Source organism: Dipteris shenzhenensis, chromosome 16 (genome assembly GCF_047967505.1).
Source record: "Dipteris shenzhenensis isolate YYH24624 ecotype China chromosome 16, Dip_SZ_1.0, whole genome shotgun sequence".
Taxonomy (NCBI): domain Eukaryota; kingdom Viridiplantae; phylum Streptophyta; class Polypodiopsida; order Gleicheniales; family Dipteridaceae; genus Dipteris; species Dipteris shenzhenensis.
Window position 1 is genome coordinate 53629091 of NC_141611.1, and position 21013 is coordinate 53650103.

At 42.5% G+C, this 21013-nt stretch overlaps 1 protein-coding gene across 1 annotated transcript in view; it reads right to left on the reverse strand.

Moving 5' to 3' along the window:
* Nucleotides 1–21013, reverse strand: part of LOC147893132 (monooxygenase 2-like) — an 87086-nt gene that overhangs the window by 37960 nt on the left and 28113 nt on the right. The window contains exon 5 of the mRNA XM_087387595.1: nt 7262–7487. Within this exon, the coding sequence (XP_087243721.1) occupies nt 7262–7487 (226 nt within the window). The remainder of the gene's footprint in view (nt 1–7261; nt 7488–21013) is intronic.

The window sequence follows — 21013 nt, forward strand, 5'->3', positions numbered from 1 at the left end:
TCCATCTTATCTGTTTGCAGCTTTCACGATTTCAAGATGAGGGGAGGACAGGCTCTTGCACTATGTTGTGGAGGGGGAGAAGTATTACATGTTAGTAGATAATATGTAGATTAAATTTATTTATTATCTCAAAGATGTATAAATTGATTTTGAATCAAAATTTTGGTTTTTAATAGGTTCTTGATTTATTGCTGTCACATTCTCAAAGCAATATTCAAACAAAATGTAAATTATCAAAACATTATCCAGGTAATTACCTTCTTGAAAGATATACAGTAACTTCAAGCGACCAGTTGGACATAAAAACAGCTTTCCTTAATGGGGACTTGCAAGAAGAAATTTATGTCAAACCACCTCATGGATTTGAACTTTCTGGCAATGCACTTCAGGTTTGCAAGCTTAACAAAGCTTTATATGGGCTGAAACAAGCCCCACGTGCATGGTATGCCAAGATTGATGCATTCTTGGCAGGTAAGGGGTTACATAATAGTCCCACGAAAAGCACCCTCTACATCAAGAAGGATGGGGGAGATATTTTAGTCATTATTCTTTATGTAGATGACATGTTGCTCGGAAGGTCAAATGAGGAAATAATTGCAGATTTCAAAGTTGAGTTGAACGCTGAATTTGACATGACAGATTTGGGCATGTTAAATTTTTATTTGGGGATCCAGTTTATACAAGACAAGCGTGGCATCGTTTTGTCTCAATCCAAGTATGTTGAGAAGCTCTTGGATAGGTTCAACATGCATGATTGTAAGCCTATAGCCACTTCCATGGAGCTAGGGCTGAAGCTTACTATGTATGATGAGGGTGAATCAGTGGATGTCACACTTTACAGCCAGGCTGTCGGATGCCTCATATACTTGTGCAATACACGGCCCAATCTTCAGTATGCAATATCTCAGGTAAGCAGATATATGCACAGCCCAAAGAGAACACTTTGGCAGGCTGTAAAACGCATCTTTCATTATTTGCAAGGCACAAAGTCTTATGGCTTGATGTTTCCCAGGGGGGGTGAATTGCAGATGCATGCTTATAGTGATTCAGATTGGGTTGGAGACTATGATACCAGGCAGTCCACTAGTGGTAATTGTTTCTTTTTGGGCAAAGGTTGCATTTCTTGGCTGAGCAAGAAGCAATCTACAGTGGCTACTTCCTCATGTGAAGCTGAGTACAGGGCAGCTTTCACAACGACAGTTGAATGTGTTTGACTGTGACGTTTGTTTGCTGATCTTCGTCTCTTATTGGAGGGTCCTTCTCCAATTCTCACTGATAGTCAGAGTGCTATAGCAGTGGCAAAGAATCATGTGTTTCATGCTCGCGCGAAGCACATTGAGATTCATTATCATTATGTCAGAGAGAAGTTACATATGCAGGGGAGATCAATGTGATCTATGTATCAACACATGACAATGTTGAGACATCTTCACCAAAGCACTTCCACGTGAGAGGTTTGAGGCCTTTCCCCTGAACTTATCTCCTTTTCGTGATTGATCACTTCCTTGTACATCATCACATTGGCATTGCAGGGGGGTGTAAGAATTGAGAAGTTGCATATGCAGGGGAGATCAATGTGATCTATGTATCAACACATGACAATGTTGCAGACATCTTCACCAAAGCACTTCCACGTGAGAAGTTTGAGGCCTTTCCCCTGAACTTATCTCCTTTTCGTGATTGATCACTTCCTTGTACATCATCACATTGGCATTGCAGGGGGGTGTAAGAATTATTGCCATAACTCTAGGCAGTGACCAATGTAATCCATAAGCTAACGAGGATTCTTCAATTCCACATTAAACCTGAGATTCGGCATGAGCCCAACAACCATAGTTGCCAGCCGAAACAGAAACGGAAGAAACAGAGTTTCCGGCTCCCGCCGAAATGGAAACGGAAGAAGAAGATCTGTCCCTCTCATTAAAAGTCTGAGGCACAAATAAAGAAAGAAAGAAAGAAAGGTGTATTAACGTCTTCAGGAGACCTCGCCGGTCTATGAGACAAGATACAAGATATATGTAACCCATGCAAGCCACTGTGGGCTGAAGCAAAGGGCTCGCGAAGGCCCTTGCTGAGTGCTAAGTGCTAAGAATGCAAAAAACTAGTACAACTAGTACAAAATATAGTAGGAAAAAAGAGCAATCAACTGATTAGAACCAGAGCTCCAAGTACATGTGGAGGCTCTATATAGCCTAGCTCCCTGATGGCCCTCTGATGTGATGCAAAGAGCTCCCGTATCTGTGTTTGTCGAGCTGTCTCCCAGGGTGGCGGGGGGCGCGCTCTTTTGGATCTCTGTATCCGATGGGCTACATCAAGAGTAATGCCTCGTCTCTGGTGTTCCCCTCTGAGGAGGGCTGAGATAGGTCAAACCTCAATCGTGCGTGCTCTAATCGCCCCACGTGTCGTGTGGGGTCTCTGTGTCTCTCGTCCAGCCATATCGTGGTGATGACGGTTCTCACTACTACTGATCCATAGTGCTCTCGTCTCCTCGAGCTCCTCCCCCTCGATCTCATCTGACACTAGCTCGCATGCGTAAAAATCAGTGACGCGTGTCTGTGTCAAAATTTACAGAAGTATGGAAAGCATAGGGTTTAGGACCTGTGCGTATTTTGAGCTCGATCGAACACATGGACCTTATTTTGCTCCTTCACTAATGCAACGAGGTGCATAGGATGAAAATGGACCCTCTGACCTCACCGTGTCCACATCCGATGTTGGATGACTCATATGAAGCTCAGTGTACCCCGGTGGTGTGATGAATCCCTCCTCCAAAATACGAACACAGTAATCTTTGTAGAAACTCAGTTTCGCTGGAAGCTCCCTCGGCTCCAACCAGGTCCTAAAGGTGTGTAGCTGCAGGAGATCCTCTCAAACGACCTGGTTGGTGTGTGGCCCGATCGGGATGGTGCGTGGGAATCCAGGAGGGACATCTAAACTGTATTGAAAAGGAACTATCCTATCGATGTGAAACCCTAGTCTCACAAACCATCTGTGAGTCCATGCATACCAGCATCGCTCGTCTCCCTCTGCTACCAACCTCATGGAGGAATCGAGAGCCAACCATGGCAACCTTTATCTCCCTAATGTGCAGTCCCCATATAATCTAACCAGTTGTAGATATGTGATGGTCTGAAAGACTGCATCTAGCTGGAGTAGAGAAGCACCAAACTCGGCCTGAATGATGTGATGTGGTACATACGGTTTCCCCCGAATCATCCGTGAGAGCATGAGGATCTGCAGGCGCTCCACCCGTGTCCACTCTATCTCTGACATGTCAGGCCCCCAACAAGGGCTGCCATACATACCGGCAGGTCGGACCAAGGAGTCGAAGAGAAGAGCCTTGGTACAAGGGTCCTGGAAGTGGGAGGGGAAGCATTGTCTCTCTAGCCGATCCAGTGAGGCGTATCCCCTACTCAGTCGGCCCTGCATCACTGGTCTCATCGTGAAGATCGGGCCGGAGAAGATGACCCCCAAGTAAGTGTATGAGGATACGATCTCTCAACTGGTGAGTCACCGAAAGTCAACTGCTTCCGTTGCTTGTTTGCTCGAGAGGTGTTAAAGATCATGACCTTCGTCTTGCCAAGGTTGACCTCCAAATCATGCGAAAAACAAAAAGCCTGCAGTGCATCCAGGTGTCGTTGGAGCCCCTCCGATGTGGACGACAAGAGCGCCACGTCATCTGCATAAAGAAGAATCCTGATGATTATCCCGGCAAGTGAGCAACCAGTCCCTCCGAACGCCCCCATGAAAGTCTCAAGCTCATCAATGTAGAGGCCAAACAGGGTTGGTGATAAGGGATAACCCTGTTTGACCCCTATGGTACTCAAGATCTCATCTGTCCAACCTACGCCTGTCCGAACTCGGCCTAAGACACTCTCATAAAGTGCCATGACTGCCCAGATAATCTCCTGATCAAATCCCAGTGTCTGTAGGCGTGTGATGAGACAAGCTCGAGGTATTGTGTCAAAGGCTTTGCGAAAATCCACAAAGCAGCAATATACCCTCTCCTTCCATGATCTGGCCTCCTCAATGACACTCCTAAGTGTGAGTATGTGATCCAAAGTCCCGTGGTCTCGCCTGAAACTGCCCTGACCCTCTGCTCTGAGCCCTCTCATCTTTGCGAACAGACTGATCGATGCATCCAATACAGCTACATAGATCTTGGACATCACACGTCCAATCATGATAGTCCTGTAGTTACTCGGGTCCATGGGATCTCCTGGGGGTGATGGTGTTGAGTATCCAAGTGCGGGGGAAGCCAAGGCAAACAACGTCATTGAATAGCTTTGCTAGGATCGGGGCTAACGTGTCGATCCCATATGCGATAAACTCAGTGCCTAGGCCCTCGTGATCCTTAGCTCGGCCATTGTGCAGTTTCAATGTCACGTCCTTGACTGCCCCTCTGGTGAACAACATGCAAGTGGTGGGGCGAGGTGTGTGTATGAGATCTCGAGTGGGCTGGTGTGGGACATCATAAAGATGGTGTGCATACGTGTGCCAGACTCTCGTGTCGGTGAGGGGTGATGGAGACCTACGCTCAAGGAATCTCCGCCAGAAATCTTGAAGTTTCCCCAAGCTTTCAAAATGACAGTGATAAGGGAGGAAGAAGAGAACCTAAGGTGTGCAGACATAAAGATCCAACTAATGCTATCCAGCGGACATCCAATCAGCACCTAAGGTAGGGGTACAAGACCGAATGCATTGAATAAAGATATCTTTCTAGGCTCCTGTCTTGGCATAAGTCCCTTCACCACAAACTTGGAAAGCAAAGCGCTGCACCATAGGTCAGCATCAATGGTATTACGGCCACCTGCCTACGTTGGGAGAATCCATCTCCCAAGCCACTTGGCTCTAGCATCTACTGAGCCATCTATTAGTTGAAAGAGAATGTTGAAACAATTTGGTAAATATTGTATATTAGAGCATATTTTCTTGCAAGGTACACATTGAAAGTGGAGCATACTATGAAAATCATAGGCATGCATAATCTAGAACACAATAGAAGGCCAAACCACCAAGTTCTTAAGCAAAGCAAGATGATAAAATTGTAGCTGAAGAGGTGTGTCCAATAGTAAGTGGTTGACAACTACCACTCTACAAGCAAATTCAAGTCTAGCTGAACAAAAACAGGAGTTTCCTACTGATGCTCTTCAACATAGGAGCGAGCTATTGTGAGAGAGAAATGCCCACACAGACCTGACAGTCCAAATATCTGATGGGGACACCCTTTGAATCCATGTGAAACCAAAATCAGCCCCCCAATCTCGGGTGTCCTCCTCACAAATCCGAAATCCATTGGACTTATTCCAATTAATATGTGCACTTGTACAATGCAAAATAAATCCAAAGGCTGATAAGAGTCTGGGGAGTGGCATCCAAAAAAACAGCATTGTCAACTGCAAGCTCAATATCCAGCAGCTCCTCATCCTGCCTGGGGGAAAGTCTCACCCGAAAAAATATATATCTGAGATTTCAGAAAGAGGCTCATGGCTTCAACCACTAATAAGTACAAGAAAGGCGCAAAGAGCGCAACCCTTTTGAAAATCTGAAATCTTGTTTTCCTAACCCCTCTAATACGCACTAGTTGTGGGCTAATCTATACAAGGAGGAAATCTTGTAATCCAAGCATCTGAAAAACCAAATTCATTAGTTGACATTTTGTTTAATCAATTTAAGCTTTGTAAGTTGCCTTAACCTAGGGCCTAGGAAGCCCCACCAGCCTCCCCCCCCACAACACCCAATCTAGCCAATTGGCCTTAAGATCTGGTCAATGTGCATCATTTTTTGTCCAACCAGATCTCCTATAAATGGCTAACTTAGAGCATCCAATTTCTCCTGGAACTGCTCCTTTTCTGACTTGCCTGTCCATGCTGCAGTCCACCTGGCTGCCCATGTGACAGTTCCACTTGGAGTGCCTGCTGTTCCTGGCTAGTGTCTGCCCATGTGGCAGACCTTCTGCCCTTAGGAGGAAGCCCTGGCTTAGGCCAGGCAGATGCTCACTGGATGTAGATGCCTATGACAATGCATAACAAATTCTTATTATATTATAGAACTCTAGCTATCTTCCCAGTGACAACTGCAACATGATTCCTCATGAAACCCCAGCCAAGGCATGAACACTTAGAAAATTCGCTCCATGAATAAACCATAAAATCTGCCAGACATCCGTGATAGCTTCTATATGATTCCCCACAAAAACAAGGCAAACTTTTCTTGATTCCAACTTGAACTAGTGCACCGACTACACAGAGTTCCTTGAACAAAGATTCACTTCTCAAGATCCAGATCAAGCCATGTGGCTTCCTCTTAGCTGCTCATGAAAGTTCAGTATCAACCTCATGAAAAGTTAAAACTGACTCTTTGTGTCTATACTGGGCATAAGATTTGAGCACCTACCAGTTTAAGGCCAATCCCTACTTTTGCCATAACTTAAAGTAGCAATATCTCAATGGTCAAAGCTGATCATCTCATTTTCTATCAGCATCCTTCTGCACTGATCAATTCTCCAAAAAGTACAAGCCTCTCTCCAAAAGGTACAAGCCTCTCTCCAATAAAAGCCCCCAATATGGTTGACATGATGAAAGACATAGCTGTTTGTAATCTAATTGGTCAACTTGCTCTTAAAAAATCTGTGATTAATCTAAGGGATTCTGAAATATTGAAGGCCAAATCTTTAAGGACATTTTTTAGCCCCTCCCATTGATCTCACCAATCGGGCTGACAGGCCGCTAGAACTTATGCCATTGATAATCCTTCCTTTAGCCCAAGGCTGGACATCCTTAAATTTTTAGCAGGGTCTATGATCCATTTGAGCATATAGAATCAACAAAAACGAGTTCCTCCATGAAGCCGATTTGTCTCCTGTATGTTTGTCCACATTTAATTACGCTTTTTGCAAAAGCTTCCCTGTATTAACAAGAGTAATTGATACGCAGCACTCCACACAAACCTTGTGCATGCCTAAGAACTCATATCACTTCCTACACAGATCTAACCATAGGAACTATTTATAATTATTTAACTTTTCACCACAGCTTTGAAAACTCAAGTGCCTGTCAAACTTCATGAATGTGAAAAGTTTTCCAGCAAAATGCACTTTCATACATGCATGCATGCACATGAGAACATTACAGTGTAAACAATGGGGTTTAACTTGATGTTTGATGTTTTAGACTCAGGTGTGTTTTAGGTCAAGGTAAACAATCTGTGACTGAAAGCAGAACTTGAGGTTTTGAAACCAGACACAGTGAAATGCACGAACCTGAAGGACTATTGAAGACAACAAACCAGTATACTCTATTTGAATCTATAGGCAACAGGCCTGCACGGACACCCCGCCCTAGTATTTGCCTTGCTGCAGCCTTTAATTCATGCCCCTCTTTGTACACAGCTAATCCTCGTATTGCAGTATATCCAACATAACGTGGATCTTGAAATCCCATCCATCTTGCCACGACAGATCCAATGCCATCACATCCAACGAGGACCTGAAAAATCAAGGTTAGAGGGTACAAGTCGGATGAAGCTTGAAAATATCAAGTATTTTCACATCCACTGTTGAATTGCATTAAGAAAAGTTCAGGTTAAGGCTTCTGAGTATGCTGCATCCTTCAATACTTGGGTATCTAATTTGCCATGTATGTCATCTGATGTGCCACAAACATGCGTTCAAGGGGCATTTGAAAAAACCATAAAATAAAATGTCTCCAGGAAAACATCTTCTACAACAAAACCAACAAAGGTTCACAAAGCATCAAATTCATAGCACATTGAGACTTTGAAAACATTGCTTCCTCAGTTTTTGAAAATTTGACATGGGGTTTGAGTAATATTAAAAAAAAATTTTCAACCACTTGTATGACTAGAAAGAAATCCGTTTTTTGGTGGTTAGACTGTGGTTGAGAATGGAAAAATGCGAAGGACTAGCGCATTTAAGAAGCACAAAATCAAAGGATACAAAAACCACAACCTTGTAGAAAGGTACAATTTAGGCATTTTCAAATGCCCCATTAACAACAATTTTAGGGATCTGTTGGGCAAAACTAAATACCTTAGCCCGTATGCAACAAATGCAATGTCTTAAAGACTATTCAGGCCCACTGTGGACTCAATTCCCTCTGATCGTTAGCTAGAGCTAATAGGCACATGAGCATCTGAGACAAATGTGTTTACTTTTGCGAGAGACTGGTCATAGTTTTATTAACAAAATGAGTGCCTTGATTACTCTCTCTCTCAAGTAGACACATGCCAATCCACTGAAAATATATCCATATAAAAATAGCAACTATGGCACTAGTATTGTCATCAGCGGCCTTGGCCCCATGCCATTTGTCGAGTATTGTTTCTGAAAATACACAACCAGCATCAACGCAACATGAAGGGAGAAGGAGTGGTACTCTGCTCCAGCAAGACGCAACCAAAGGATCCCACGAATACTCCGCCCTATCCACCCGTCATCGAGGACCTTTTTTTTTTTGAAAGAAAGAAACCTTCTTTTAATGCTTGAAAAACTCCATACAAAACAGCAGCCCCGAAGGTGCTGAGTATGGAAAAACCGATAAAGGCTCAAAGAAGAAAACCAACCTGTTCCAGAGAAACCCAGTTCACTACCTAGGCAATCTTTGGTACAAGGGCTAACAGCCAAGTGTGGGGACTATACAACCAGCGAATCCCTCGCGGATCGAAGATGTAGAAAATCTCTGCAGGCCAAGCCTTGCAGATGGAGCGCAGGGTGTAGATGATATCCTGCCAGATGGCGACCAAGGTGGCTGAGGGTGGAACCGGATGCTCACCCATCACCAGACTACAATGAGCAACCAAAATGTTCCACGCCGTGATACGGGCTACTACCTCCCATACGCTATCCTTCGAAGGGGAATGAGGATCCCGGCTATCAGGAGGGACTGCCTCATGGAGCTCTATCCTCTGAATGCTCTGACCCTATATCTAGTAGGCTGGAGAGACCTCATCAATCTAGAACGCGTGACCTCCCTCAGTTAGGAGGCCACCATCCCCTAGGTGAAGTCTCTCTGAAAGCACTGCATGCGTGTCATAATCTTGAGGGCTCCCATCTAGATCCTCTCTGTGCTATGACAGCTCCAAAGACAGTGAGGGATCGTCTCCAGAACACCAGTAGAGCAACAGTGACACTGCCCCTCCACCTGCATCTGCTCTAGCCATAGGCCTATGGGCAAGCCTCCGTGGGCGGCCAACTAAAACAAGTAGAAGATCTTCCTCAACCGCAAACTGGACCATAGGCACATCCAAAACCTGGAACGTCCTGAGGCACCCTCTGGGCCACCCAATGCCTCTCCCTCGAAGGGGTCCATGTCGAAGAGTCCTCTAAAGCCTCCTACCAATCCCACTAGTATCGAAAAAGAAGGCAACCTGCTCAGTGAGGCCGATCTTGGAAGGCCAGAACCACTCTCCCGGATCCCACTGGACCTCCCTCACGGGCCTACCTTCCCAAATCCAAAGGCACCATCTTGGGGCATCCTGCTATGGGATCCTGGGAGGATCAATGTGCCACTCCTTCCCCAATCGGCCCACAACTTTGATCATCTACCAATGAATCCCATCCAGGCTACCGTCCATCTCTGGGTCTCTCTCACTAAGTGCTTGAAGTAGGTCTCCAGACCCTACACAGGAGAAACCATGCTGCTTGCTGTCTTGCTAAATCATCATCCTCAAAGGAACCCCAGTCCGAGAAAACTGACCCAACCAACTGTTGTCCATCCACATGCAGAGTCCCTCCCAAGACTCAGGGATGGCTAGGTCAATCTCCCTCATCCGTTGCCCTACCCCTCGCATATGTGCTATGGCTCCAAGCCTCGCCTCTGTCTCCATGAGTAATCTGCTCCATCTGCCAAAGGAGCAAGCCAGGCCACTGTTTCACTATGCGCATCCAATGTGAGCCCACTGTCCGAGCGTACGTCCATCCTGATCCTGATCTCTGGGTGCCAAATGAGAGGCTGGCGCTCGAACTCTTCTCTGCAAATAGGGCTGAGCATGGATGAGCCCCCCTACTAATCTCTACCAGACCCTACGGAGGCTCCTCATCCTAGGGGAACCCTTCCTCGTAAGGGGGCCTTTGAGAAGATCTATATGTGTGAATGTTGCCACTTCCCCCCAGTGTGTGGGCTATTACTGAGAAGCCCTCGCTGTAAGATGAGCTTCCAGGGCTCTGTACCAGGGGTGAGGCTGCGCACCACCAACTTGCCCAAGAGGGCTCTACTCTGCATCTCCGGATCAATGATACCCAAGCCTCCCAATGCCATAACCACCGTCTGCCAAGCGACCCGAGCTTTGGTGTTCCTCGCCCAAAGGAAATTCCGAACCAAGTGTCAGAGCTGTCCAATGCACCCTCTATGAAAGCACCATTACGAGGCCATGTACCAAGCCATGGTAAGAAAGACCTCATTTGCTACTAAGGCACGGCCCACTAGGGAGAGTTTGGACGAGCTCCAGTAGAGAAGCTTGCGCTGAGCACTCTCAAGAACCAAGGTGATCTGCTCCTCTGTTATAATATCAATACCCACCTAGCACTCGAGGTATCTCGTTGTTTGGCCCCACGGTATCCAGTGGAAGCCAAAGGCACTCCCCTACTCTCAAATCTCATGTGTCTCCTCGTAGCTTGTGAAGAAACCGATGGATTTTGTTTAATTTAAGGCCTCACAATAAATAGCCAAGGCTCCCAGGGAGAGAGAGAGAGAGAGAGAGAAAGAAAGAAAGAAATTTTATTAGAGTTTTTGGAAGACCGATGGGTCTATGAGACTAAAAGAAAAACTGATACAAATCCCAGTAAGTGTGAATACTAAAACGAGCATCATCACCCGTGCTGAATCCTAAGTCTGATCATACATAATCAAATACATCTGGGTATGATAGTGAAAAGAAAAAAGACTGGAGCGGAACGTAATCCTCCGTATGTCATGTCGCCCTGGCTGGTGCATAGCCGATGATGGGGCGTTGGCATCCGTCAAGGGGTCCCGTGCGTCTCGATCTCCTGGAGGAGGCTCGACGCAAGACCAGAGCCACCGTGACTCCCGTGGAACGTATCCCGGGTCTAAACAATGACGGGAGGTCCCCCAGAGTAATCTCTGTGTCCCTTCAACGTCTCGTGTAGCGTTCTGCGATCGTTGGGTCGGGGTCTCTGTCACGTCTACGGCTAGAGACTGGATGATAAATGTCACTCGATGAGAAGAACTCTGTGATCCTGCTCTGAGAGATCTCTGATGGTGTGGCCAAGCCCGTCGCCTGAGTAAGTGCTCTCTGTGTCAGAACCCCTCGTGAATGAAGGCCGTGAGGCATCTCTGATCTGGGTAGGCGAAGAATCTAGAAAGGAGCCCAGAGCCGTCTCTTAAGAGACACTGGTAGCGGCCTCGGATCTCGTAGTACACTGGGCACCTGAAAATAAAATGCTCCTCCGACTCAACCTCCTGACAGTCGCACAATATGCATATGCGATGCTCCCTAGGGATCCCCTCTCCTCTCCCGTTCTCTATGCGGAGGCGGTGTGATGATACCTGAACTGTTCGATGAAGATCTGTGGTGTGTGAGGCATATGAAGCTCAATGTACCCCGGTGGTGTGATGAATCCCTCCTCCGAAATACAAAGACAGTGATCTCTATAGAAACTCAGCTTCACTGGAAGCTCCCTCGGCTCCAACCAGGTCCTAAAGGTGTGTAGCTGCAGGAGATCCTCTCGAATGACCTGGTTGGTGTGTGTCCCGATTGGGATGGTGGGTGGGAGTACCGGAGGGGCATCTAAACTGTACTGAAAAGAAGGTATCCTATCGATGTGAAACCCTAGTCTCACAAACCATCTGTGAGTCCATGCATACCAACATCGCTCGTCTCCCTCTGCTGCCAACCTCATGGAGGAATCGAGAGCTAACCATGGCAACCTCTGTCTCCCTAATGTGCAGTCCCTCTAACCCGGTGTAGATATGTGATCGTCTGCCAGGCTGCATCTAGCTGGAGTGGAGAAGCACCAAACTCGGCCTGAATGATTGGATGTGGTACAAATGGTTTCCCCCGAATTATCCGTGAGAGCATGAGGGAGAGAGAGAGAGAGAGAGAGAGAGAAGGCCTTGCCCGTGTGTCCACCTATGAACCTCTGACTGGAACTCCCCGCATAGAGCACGGAAACCATAGTTCCCATGAGTTTCAGAAATGGAAAACGGAAACGAGAAAAAACGGTGGAAACGGAATTTCGGTTTTAAGATTAATTTTATATGTATATACATATACATATATGTACATATATATATATGTATATGTGTATATATATATACACACACACACACACACACACACATATATATATATATACATATACATATGTATATGTATATGTACATTTATGTACATATACATATACATATATATATATATGTACATATATGTACATATATGTACATATATACATATACATATATGTACATATAGATATGTATATATATATATACAGATACATATGTATATGTATATATATATGTACATATACATATATATGTATATATATATGTACATAATATATGTACATATATATATGTACATGTACATATATTATGTACTGATTGAACAACTGGGGTTCTCAGCTGGGAGCAAAAGCCCGGCGAGTGGCTTCAGTACTTTTTTTTGGGTTGGGAAAGTGGCTCTTCCCCGACTGTCCAGATACAAGCGCTACGGGTTTTGGTCCGGTCATTCGGAGGTTCGAATCCTTCCGTCCTCCCTATACCTCTCAATGGGTAGCTGAAGAACTTCGTCCCTCTTTTCTTTATACCATGCTATGTATATGTATATGTAAATATATGTATATATACATATGTATATGTATATGCACATATATGTATATATACATATGTATATGTACATATACATATATATAAATGTACATATACATATATATAAATGTACACATATACATATATATATATATGTATGTATACATATATATAAATGTGCACATATACATATATATATATGTATGTATAGATATATATATGTACACATATACATATATATATATGTATGTATAGATATATATATGTACACATATACATCTACATATATATATATATATATATATATATATATATGTACATGTATATATATACATATATATATATATATATATATGTACATGTATATCTATATGTATATATATGTACATATGTATATATATGTACATATATGTACATATGTATGTATATGTATATGTACATATATATATATATATGTATACATACATACATATATATATATATGTATATGTACATATATGTACATATATATACATATATGTACATATACATATATATATATATATATGTACATATATGTACATGTATATATATGTACATATATGTACACACACATATATGTACATATATGTACATATACATATATATACATATATGTGCATGTACATATGTATATATACATATATGTACATATATGTATATATATACATGTACATGTACATATATATATATATACATATATGTACATATATGTATATATATATATATGTACATGTACATATATGTATATATACATATATGTACATATATGTATATATATATATATGTACATGTACATATATGTATATATATATATATGTACATGTACATGTATATATATGTACATGTATATATATACATGTACATGTACATGTATATATATGTACATGTATATATATACATGTACATGTACATGTACATATATATACATACATGTACATGTACATATATATATATACATATATGTATATGTACATGTACATGTATATATATACATGTATATATATACATGTACATGTACATATATATATATGTACATGTATATATATACATGTACATGTACATGTACATATACATATATATACATGTATATATATACATGTACATGTACATATATATATATACATATATGTACATATATGTACATATATGTATATATATACATGTACATGTACATATATACATATATGTACATATATGTACATATATGTATATATATACATGTACATGTACATATATATATATATACATATATGTACATATATATATATATCTACATATATGTACATGTACATATATATGTACATATATGTATATATATATGTACATGTACATATATGTATATATATATATATATGTACATGTACATGTATATATATGTACATGTATATATATACATGTACATGTACATGTATATATATGTACATGTATATATATACATGTACATGTACATATATATATATATGTACATGTATATATATACATGTACATGTACATGTACATACACATATATGTACATGTATATATATACATGTACATGTACATATATATATATGTACATGTATATATATATATGTACATGTATATATATGTACATGTATATATATACATGTACATGTACATATATATATATATACATATATGTACATATATGTACATATATGTACATATATGTACATGTACATATATATATACATATATGTACATATACACATATATGTATATATATATGTACATGTACATATATGTACATATATGTACATATATGTACATATACACATATATGTATATATATATATATGTACATGTACATGTATATATATGTACATATATGTACATATATGTACATATATATATGTATATATATGTATATACATATACATATATGTACATATATATATGTATATGTATATGTATAGATATATGTATCTGTATAGATATATGTATACGTATGTATATGTATATGTATATATATAGTTATAGTTATAGTTATAGTTATTATTATTACATATGTGACTATGGCATACATTACAAAGTTGAAAGATAGTACATACATCTTCAAATTTCACAATAACTTACAGCTTCAAAGAATTCAAAGTTCAGCAAAGCCTCACACGCTACATCAATTACCATAGATGATAGATCATAAATGACAAGTAGTTTGGGGCCTAGGCTGAAGCCTCATAAAAGTGAATACAAAACATAATCCATGTCACATGTGACATGACAAAATCCTAAAAATAAGTACTATAGTCTATGTTGTAGCCAATACAAAACATGATCCATATGATATATCGGATCCAAAAATTTGACAAGCATCATGCATGCTCCAAGAATCACTCCTCAACATCATCAGCATCCATGCTATCATCTGTCTCCTCTGACTCCTGAGTGTCAGCCTCAGATGAAGATAAGAGAGGATCCTACTCCTCTGGGCCTTGTGAAGTGGAAGCAATGGATACAGCCCTCGATCTTTGCCTATGAGAGCAGGTGGAAGAGCAAGTGGTACGGGTCGATGATGTCAACTCCTCATACCCTCCAGCCCGTATAAATAGGGGGCCTCCATGCCCTCATTCCTCATCCAGTCCTCCAGCCTTCAGCACTCCAAACAGCTCCCCTTCAGCCCCTCTTGTGCAGCCCTGACACTTCCAGAGTTTGGCCTCTGATCAGCCTCAGCTTGTGGCCTCAGTTCAGCCCTCCTACAAGGTGTCTACGTAGCACAACAGTCCGGGATTTGGACCGGCAAACGTACTAAGGTTTGGGTACTGTTTCAGCAGCTCTTTACAGTTCTCTTTTACAGTTTTGCACAGCTCACTTCTCAGCTCTATATTTCAGTCATCTCTCAACTCTCTCTTAGATTCTAATACTCAAAGCTTTCACTCTCTCACTCACGCAGTAACCCTGCATCCCAGTGGACAGCACCACCTCTTCCTTGCCTTGCAGTAGTGCCTTACATTGTCAGTGTGGACAGCATCAAGGTGTCGGTATTGGTTGGTGTTGCCTCTCAGGTCTTTGGGTCTGCAATACGTGTACCAGTGTACTCTTCAAAAGAACATTTCTGTGCTCGCTCGAAGACTGTTATTAGTATCTTTCAGTTCTCCAGTATAAAGAAAATTCTCCCCTCATTCGGGGAGGGGGCTCTTAGTGGGTACAGGGACCCAATCGGTTGTCGACTCCATTCTATCTCTACCCTCATCTCCTTTCTCTCTCTATGGTGCATAACGCTAATTCCTCGCTAAAGGTTTAAAGAAGGTCTTGCTGTGATTACATGGTCAGATTACCGTTGCATGTCACATTGGTATTAGAGCTTCGGTCTGTACCCAGCTTGACTATTGCGTGATGGGATATCTCAAGGTGTATGCCCCAGGCACACCTTAGGTTCTATGTGTGTGTGTTAGAGGCACAGTTAGGTGCCCATAAGCTCTTAGGTGGTGGAAGATGCCATCTAGATGTTGGCTAGATTCTAGGGGAGTAGATGAGCTCGGTGGCCTTTGGTCAGAGGTCATCGACGATGTCAGTGATCATGTAGAGATGCCCTACATATGGCTCTCATTGTTCTTCATTCTATGAGCACTTCTTTTCATTGTGTCTATCTTTTGTTGCTTCCATGCTCTCTTCCAACATGGTATCAGAGCGGTTCTATCCTCCTTGAGCTCGATGTCATTCTTCTCGTGGCTCTCTCCCTCTTCTTTCTCTTGCCAAGTCTGTAGCTCTCTCATCCTCAGCTCTATATTCCACTGTGTGTCTTTGGTCTTGCAACACTCTTGACATAAGCTTACTTCGAGTCAGCGGATGGGTTTCTTCCATTTGCAACAAGAACAACCTCTCATGTCTATAGCTTGAAGGCTGCCGTAGAAGATTTTCATATAGTTGAACGTCTCAGAAGATGCTAGGAGAGGTTCTATAAACCGGTTGCTAATGTGAGAGACTGATTCTGATATAGAGAGGTTGGGATGCTGTTCACAGTATTCTACCTACTGCTATTGCCTGAAGTCATTGCAGGTTTAGCCAAGGGCTTGGTCGTGCTGTAGCAATATCCATCATTTACAATTTTTCTATAATTGATGAAGCTCAGAAGCGTGGCTTTCGTATTCTGATCCGCTCGTACCCACCAAAAACATTTGTTCTAGGAACACTTGCTGCTGTTGTTCCACACTTGTTTTCTCCATAAAATAAAATGTTTATTATTGTTGATCTACTCTGTGCTGACGACATTAAGCGATAGACTTGCTGAGATTCTTTGGAGACTCCAGGCTACCACTCGTGGTTCTCAGGGACTCTCTGATTGGGAGTGTTCTTTTTCTTCCTTGACTGTTTCAATTGATAAAGATTTGCAGGAGTTTATTGGTGCTCGACCATCGTTGTTCATGGTCGTTTTATACTCTCAAAGTTGAAGCTCTTGAAGCTTCTTTGATGCAGAGAGTAGTCAATAATTCAGGTCTCAATTGCGACGGCTCTAAAGGGTTGGCCATTGGTGAACTTCATTCTGCTACAAATTGTTGGCCTGCTACATTGGTTCCACTATTGGAAGCGTATCTCTGAGCTCGTATTTGCAAGAAGAGCACCCTTGCTTTTCTTTCTATGGTCAACTAGGAGGAGAGATGTGTATGTTCGGCAACAATATTCTCTGAAGCTATCAGCCTATTTCAAACTCTAAGGATTTGCAAGATAGAGCGGTGCATTTTGACAATTTTGACATTTCCTAGTTCTTGCATCGAATGATAAGAAACTGCTTTTCCAAACCTGCATCTGTTTGCTGCGACATTTGTCACAAGGTGTTGCAAAATGAATTGTTTTTCAGTTCTTGAGGTTCTATATTCAGATTTCATGGAGTCTTCTCAATCTGCTACTATGGAGAAATTTTTTGGTCCGAACTTCCTCATCTGGCAAAACAAGTTGCAGCTTCTCAAAGAAGGAGTATGGAATTTAGTAAGGGGAAAAGACAAAATTATAACCTGGAAGCATCACAACAGCAAAGCTATTGTCCTCATCGGTTTGACCTTGGCTGATCGAGTCATGCATCACTTGGATTTTGGTTCCACTGCACATGAATTGTGGAACAAGCTAGAGCTTCTATGGTCCTGAAATGCAGATTTCTATTTCTAGGGTGCCCTCCTCAAATCATGTTTCCAAAAAAAAAAGTACTCTAAAACTTTTGCAGCCATTATGAGTATGCAAAGGTATCTATGATATTTTGTACTCCCCTTGTTTTGTGTGTGTCTTTATCTTTGTAAACACCTCTGGTCACCATATGATGTAGGCCATGTGTATGTGTTTAGCTCCATGGTACCTCCTGCAGACATTGTGTGCATGTACATGCAGGGGAGATAACCATTGGGGAGTCTTATGTATCCCTTTGTTTGACTTCACACCCTTGGGAACGCTTGCTAGCATGAGATCCTAGCCATAGATTTATCCTTGACCACCATGAGATGGCATGAGAAACTATGAGACTAGATGTATCCTTGACATAGCCTGAGGCATTCCCTTGAGGGGGGGTTTGATGGGATATCTCAAGGTGTATGCCCTAGGCACACCTTAGGTTCTATGTGTGTGTGCTAGAGGCACAGTTAGGTGCCCATAAGCACTGTTAGGTGGTGGTAGATGCCATCTAGATGTTGGCTAGATTCTAGGGGAGTAGATGAGCTCGGTGGCCTTTGATCAGAGGTCATCGATGATGTCAATGATCATGTAGAGATGCCCTACATATGGCTCTCATTGTTCTTCATTCTATGAGCAATTCTTTTCATTGTGTTTATCTTCTGTTGCTTCCATGCTCTCTTCCAACATTGCGAGTGTATGGTTGTGTTGAGATCCGAAAAGGACACACAATTAAGCGTCATGGAAGGGTCGGGGAAAGTTGTCAGATTTGAAGTCTATGAAGTAAAGAAAGACAACCAACAAGATACGCTTTCGCCAAGTGCTCCAGAAATGATGGTGAATCTTCTAGAGCAGAATTAGGTCCTCCTACAGCAACTTGAAGAACATTCAACCCAACTAGAAGAAAGCAGAAGACAGTTGGACCAGAGAAAACAACGTCTAGAAGAAAAAGAGCTAGAAAAGCCAATGGAAGAAAGAGGAACCACAGATTTTGAAAAACTGCTCTTTGCTGATGCGTGAGGAACGCCAAAATGAGGAGGCATTGCGACGTGCAAAGCTCGCCCAGGCAGATAGGCAACAAAAACTAGACCAAGCGGCAATGCTTCTCCAGCACAAACAGATGTTAGCCACTATGCAGGCTAGTTTAAGCATGGCAGCAATCACCGCTACAGCTTCATCATCTCAACAAATGTAACAACACTCACCCGGTCCACACCCAATTTTGTTAAGCATAATGGGAAGTGTGACCATTCAGCTATCCTTCAGTTTATTCATCAGATCGTCGCTCATTTTTTGTTAGCACGGATTCAAGATGAGCAAGACAAAGTCCACCTAGCAGTTTAGTAGCTCCACTACCACAGCTCATTGTATCAGGTTTTTCACAGTCTCATAGACCCATCGGTCTTCCGAAGACTTTAATAAACTTTCTTTCTTTCTTTCTTTCTTTCTTTCTTTCTCATGCTTAATGAAGTGATATTTTTGAAAAAAAATAAATAAATAAATCTAAATTTGTATGATTGGACATATTCTAGTCTTACAAAGGTACATTTTGGGAGAGACGAGAAAACTCATCCTCCAGGTTAAGCATATACTGCGGCGGTAGAAAACGGGCTTTAAGATCGGTAACACATGTTGCCCTGCCCAAACGAAATTCGTCTGAAAAGTTGTTGGGTCAGTATGCTTACTAGCCCAATGTTGTCACTAGGTAACCGCTTCACTAGCAAGGTAAGGGTAGTCTGTCCATGTCGAGCCCCAGTCCCGCAAACCATCTATCTGCGCGTGCATACCAGCACCTCTGGTCCCCCCTGCTACAAGTGCCATAAGAAAGGACAGTGCTAGCCATGGTATCATGCTATGCGCGGAGTTGAATTCCCCTACTCCCTAACTCAGTATAGACACGTAACGACCTGAAATGCAGCATCTAGCTGTAATGGGGGTGACTCAAACTCTGCCTGAATGATCTGGTGAGGAATGGATGGCTTACCACAGATCATCCGTGATAACATGAGAACCTATAGCCGCTCCACCCTCGCCCACTCTGTATCCGACAAGTCTGGCCCCTAGCATGGACTTCCATACATCCCTGTTGGACGGACCAAGGAGTCAAAAAGCAACCTTTTGGTCCATGGATCCTGAAAGTGAGAGCGGAAGCACTGACGACCCCAAGATAAGTGTATGATGAAACTGTCTCAATAGGGGACCCATCAAATGCGAACTGCTCCTCGCGCATGACGGCTCAAGATGTATTGAAGATCATAACCTTGGTTTTACCCAAGTTGACCTTCAAATCATGAGACTCACAGAAGGACTATAGTGCATCAAGGTGTCTCTGGAGCCCCTCTGTTGAGGAAGATGAGAGCCACGTCATCTGCGTAAAGCAATATCCGGATCAGCATGCTCGCAAGAGAGCAACCTACCCCTCCCTGTGTCTGCATCACTGTCTCGACCTCATCAATGTAGAGACCAAACAAGGTAGGTGATAATGAACACCCTTGTTTGACCCCGACAGTGCTCATGATCTCGTCTATCCATCCAGATCCTGTCCGGACTCTGCTTGAAACTCACTCATAAATTGCCATGACAGCCCAGACGATCTCCTCATCAAAAGGAAAAAATAGCTCAAAAGGAACTAACAAAAATCCAGGGTGTGTTAGAATTATAGATATAATTCAGCAGTGACCAATGTAATATAATAAGCTAGTTAGGGGCACTTTTCCCTCTTTAAGAGGTTTTTTCCCCTAACCGTAGTTAGTTCACTAACTATGGTTAGTGACTACTAAGGTTTTGTCACTAGGACAAAACCTTATCTCTCACTCATTGTGTTGTACTCTTTACACTCTTCTATTGCAACTCAGCTTTCAACTTCCAAGCTTCCAGCTTTCACTCTCTCTTGCTCTCTCTCACTCACCATTCTCTCACATTTGGTATCAGAGCGGGTTGACCCTACTCTTTGCTTCTCGCCTCCAGCTCCAGCCTAGCGCGTAAGCTCCAGCTCCATCAGTTCACCGTCCGTACAATTCGTACGGACTGATTCTGTACAGTCCCCGATAGCACCTGCGTTGCCATTCGTCATCGTCATTGTACAGCCATCGTCGCCTATACAACTG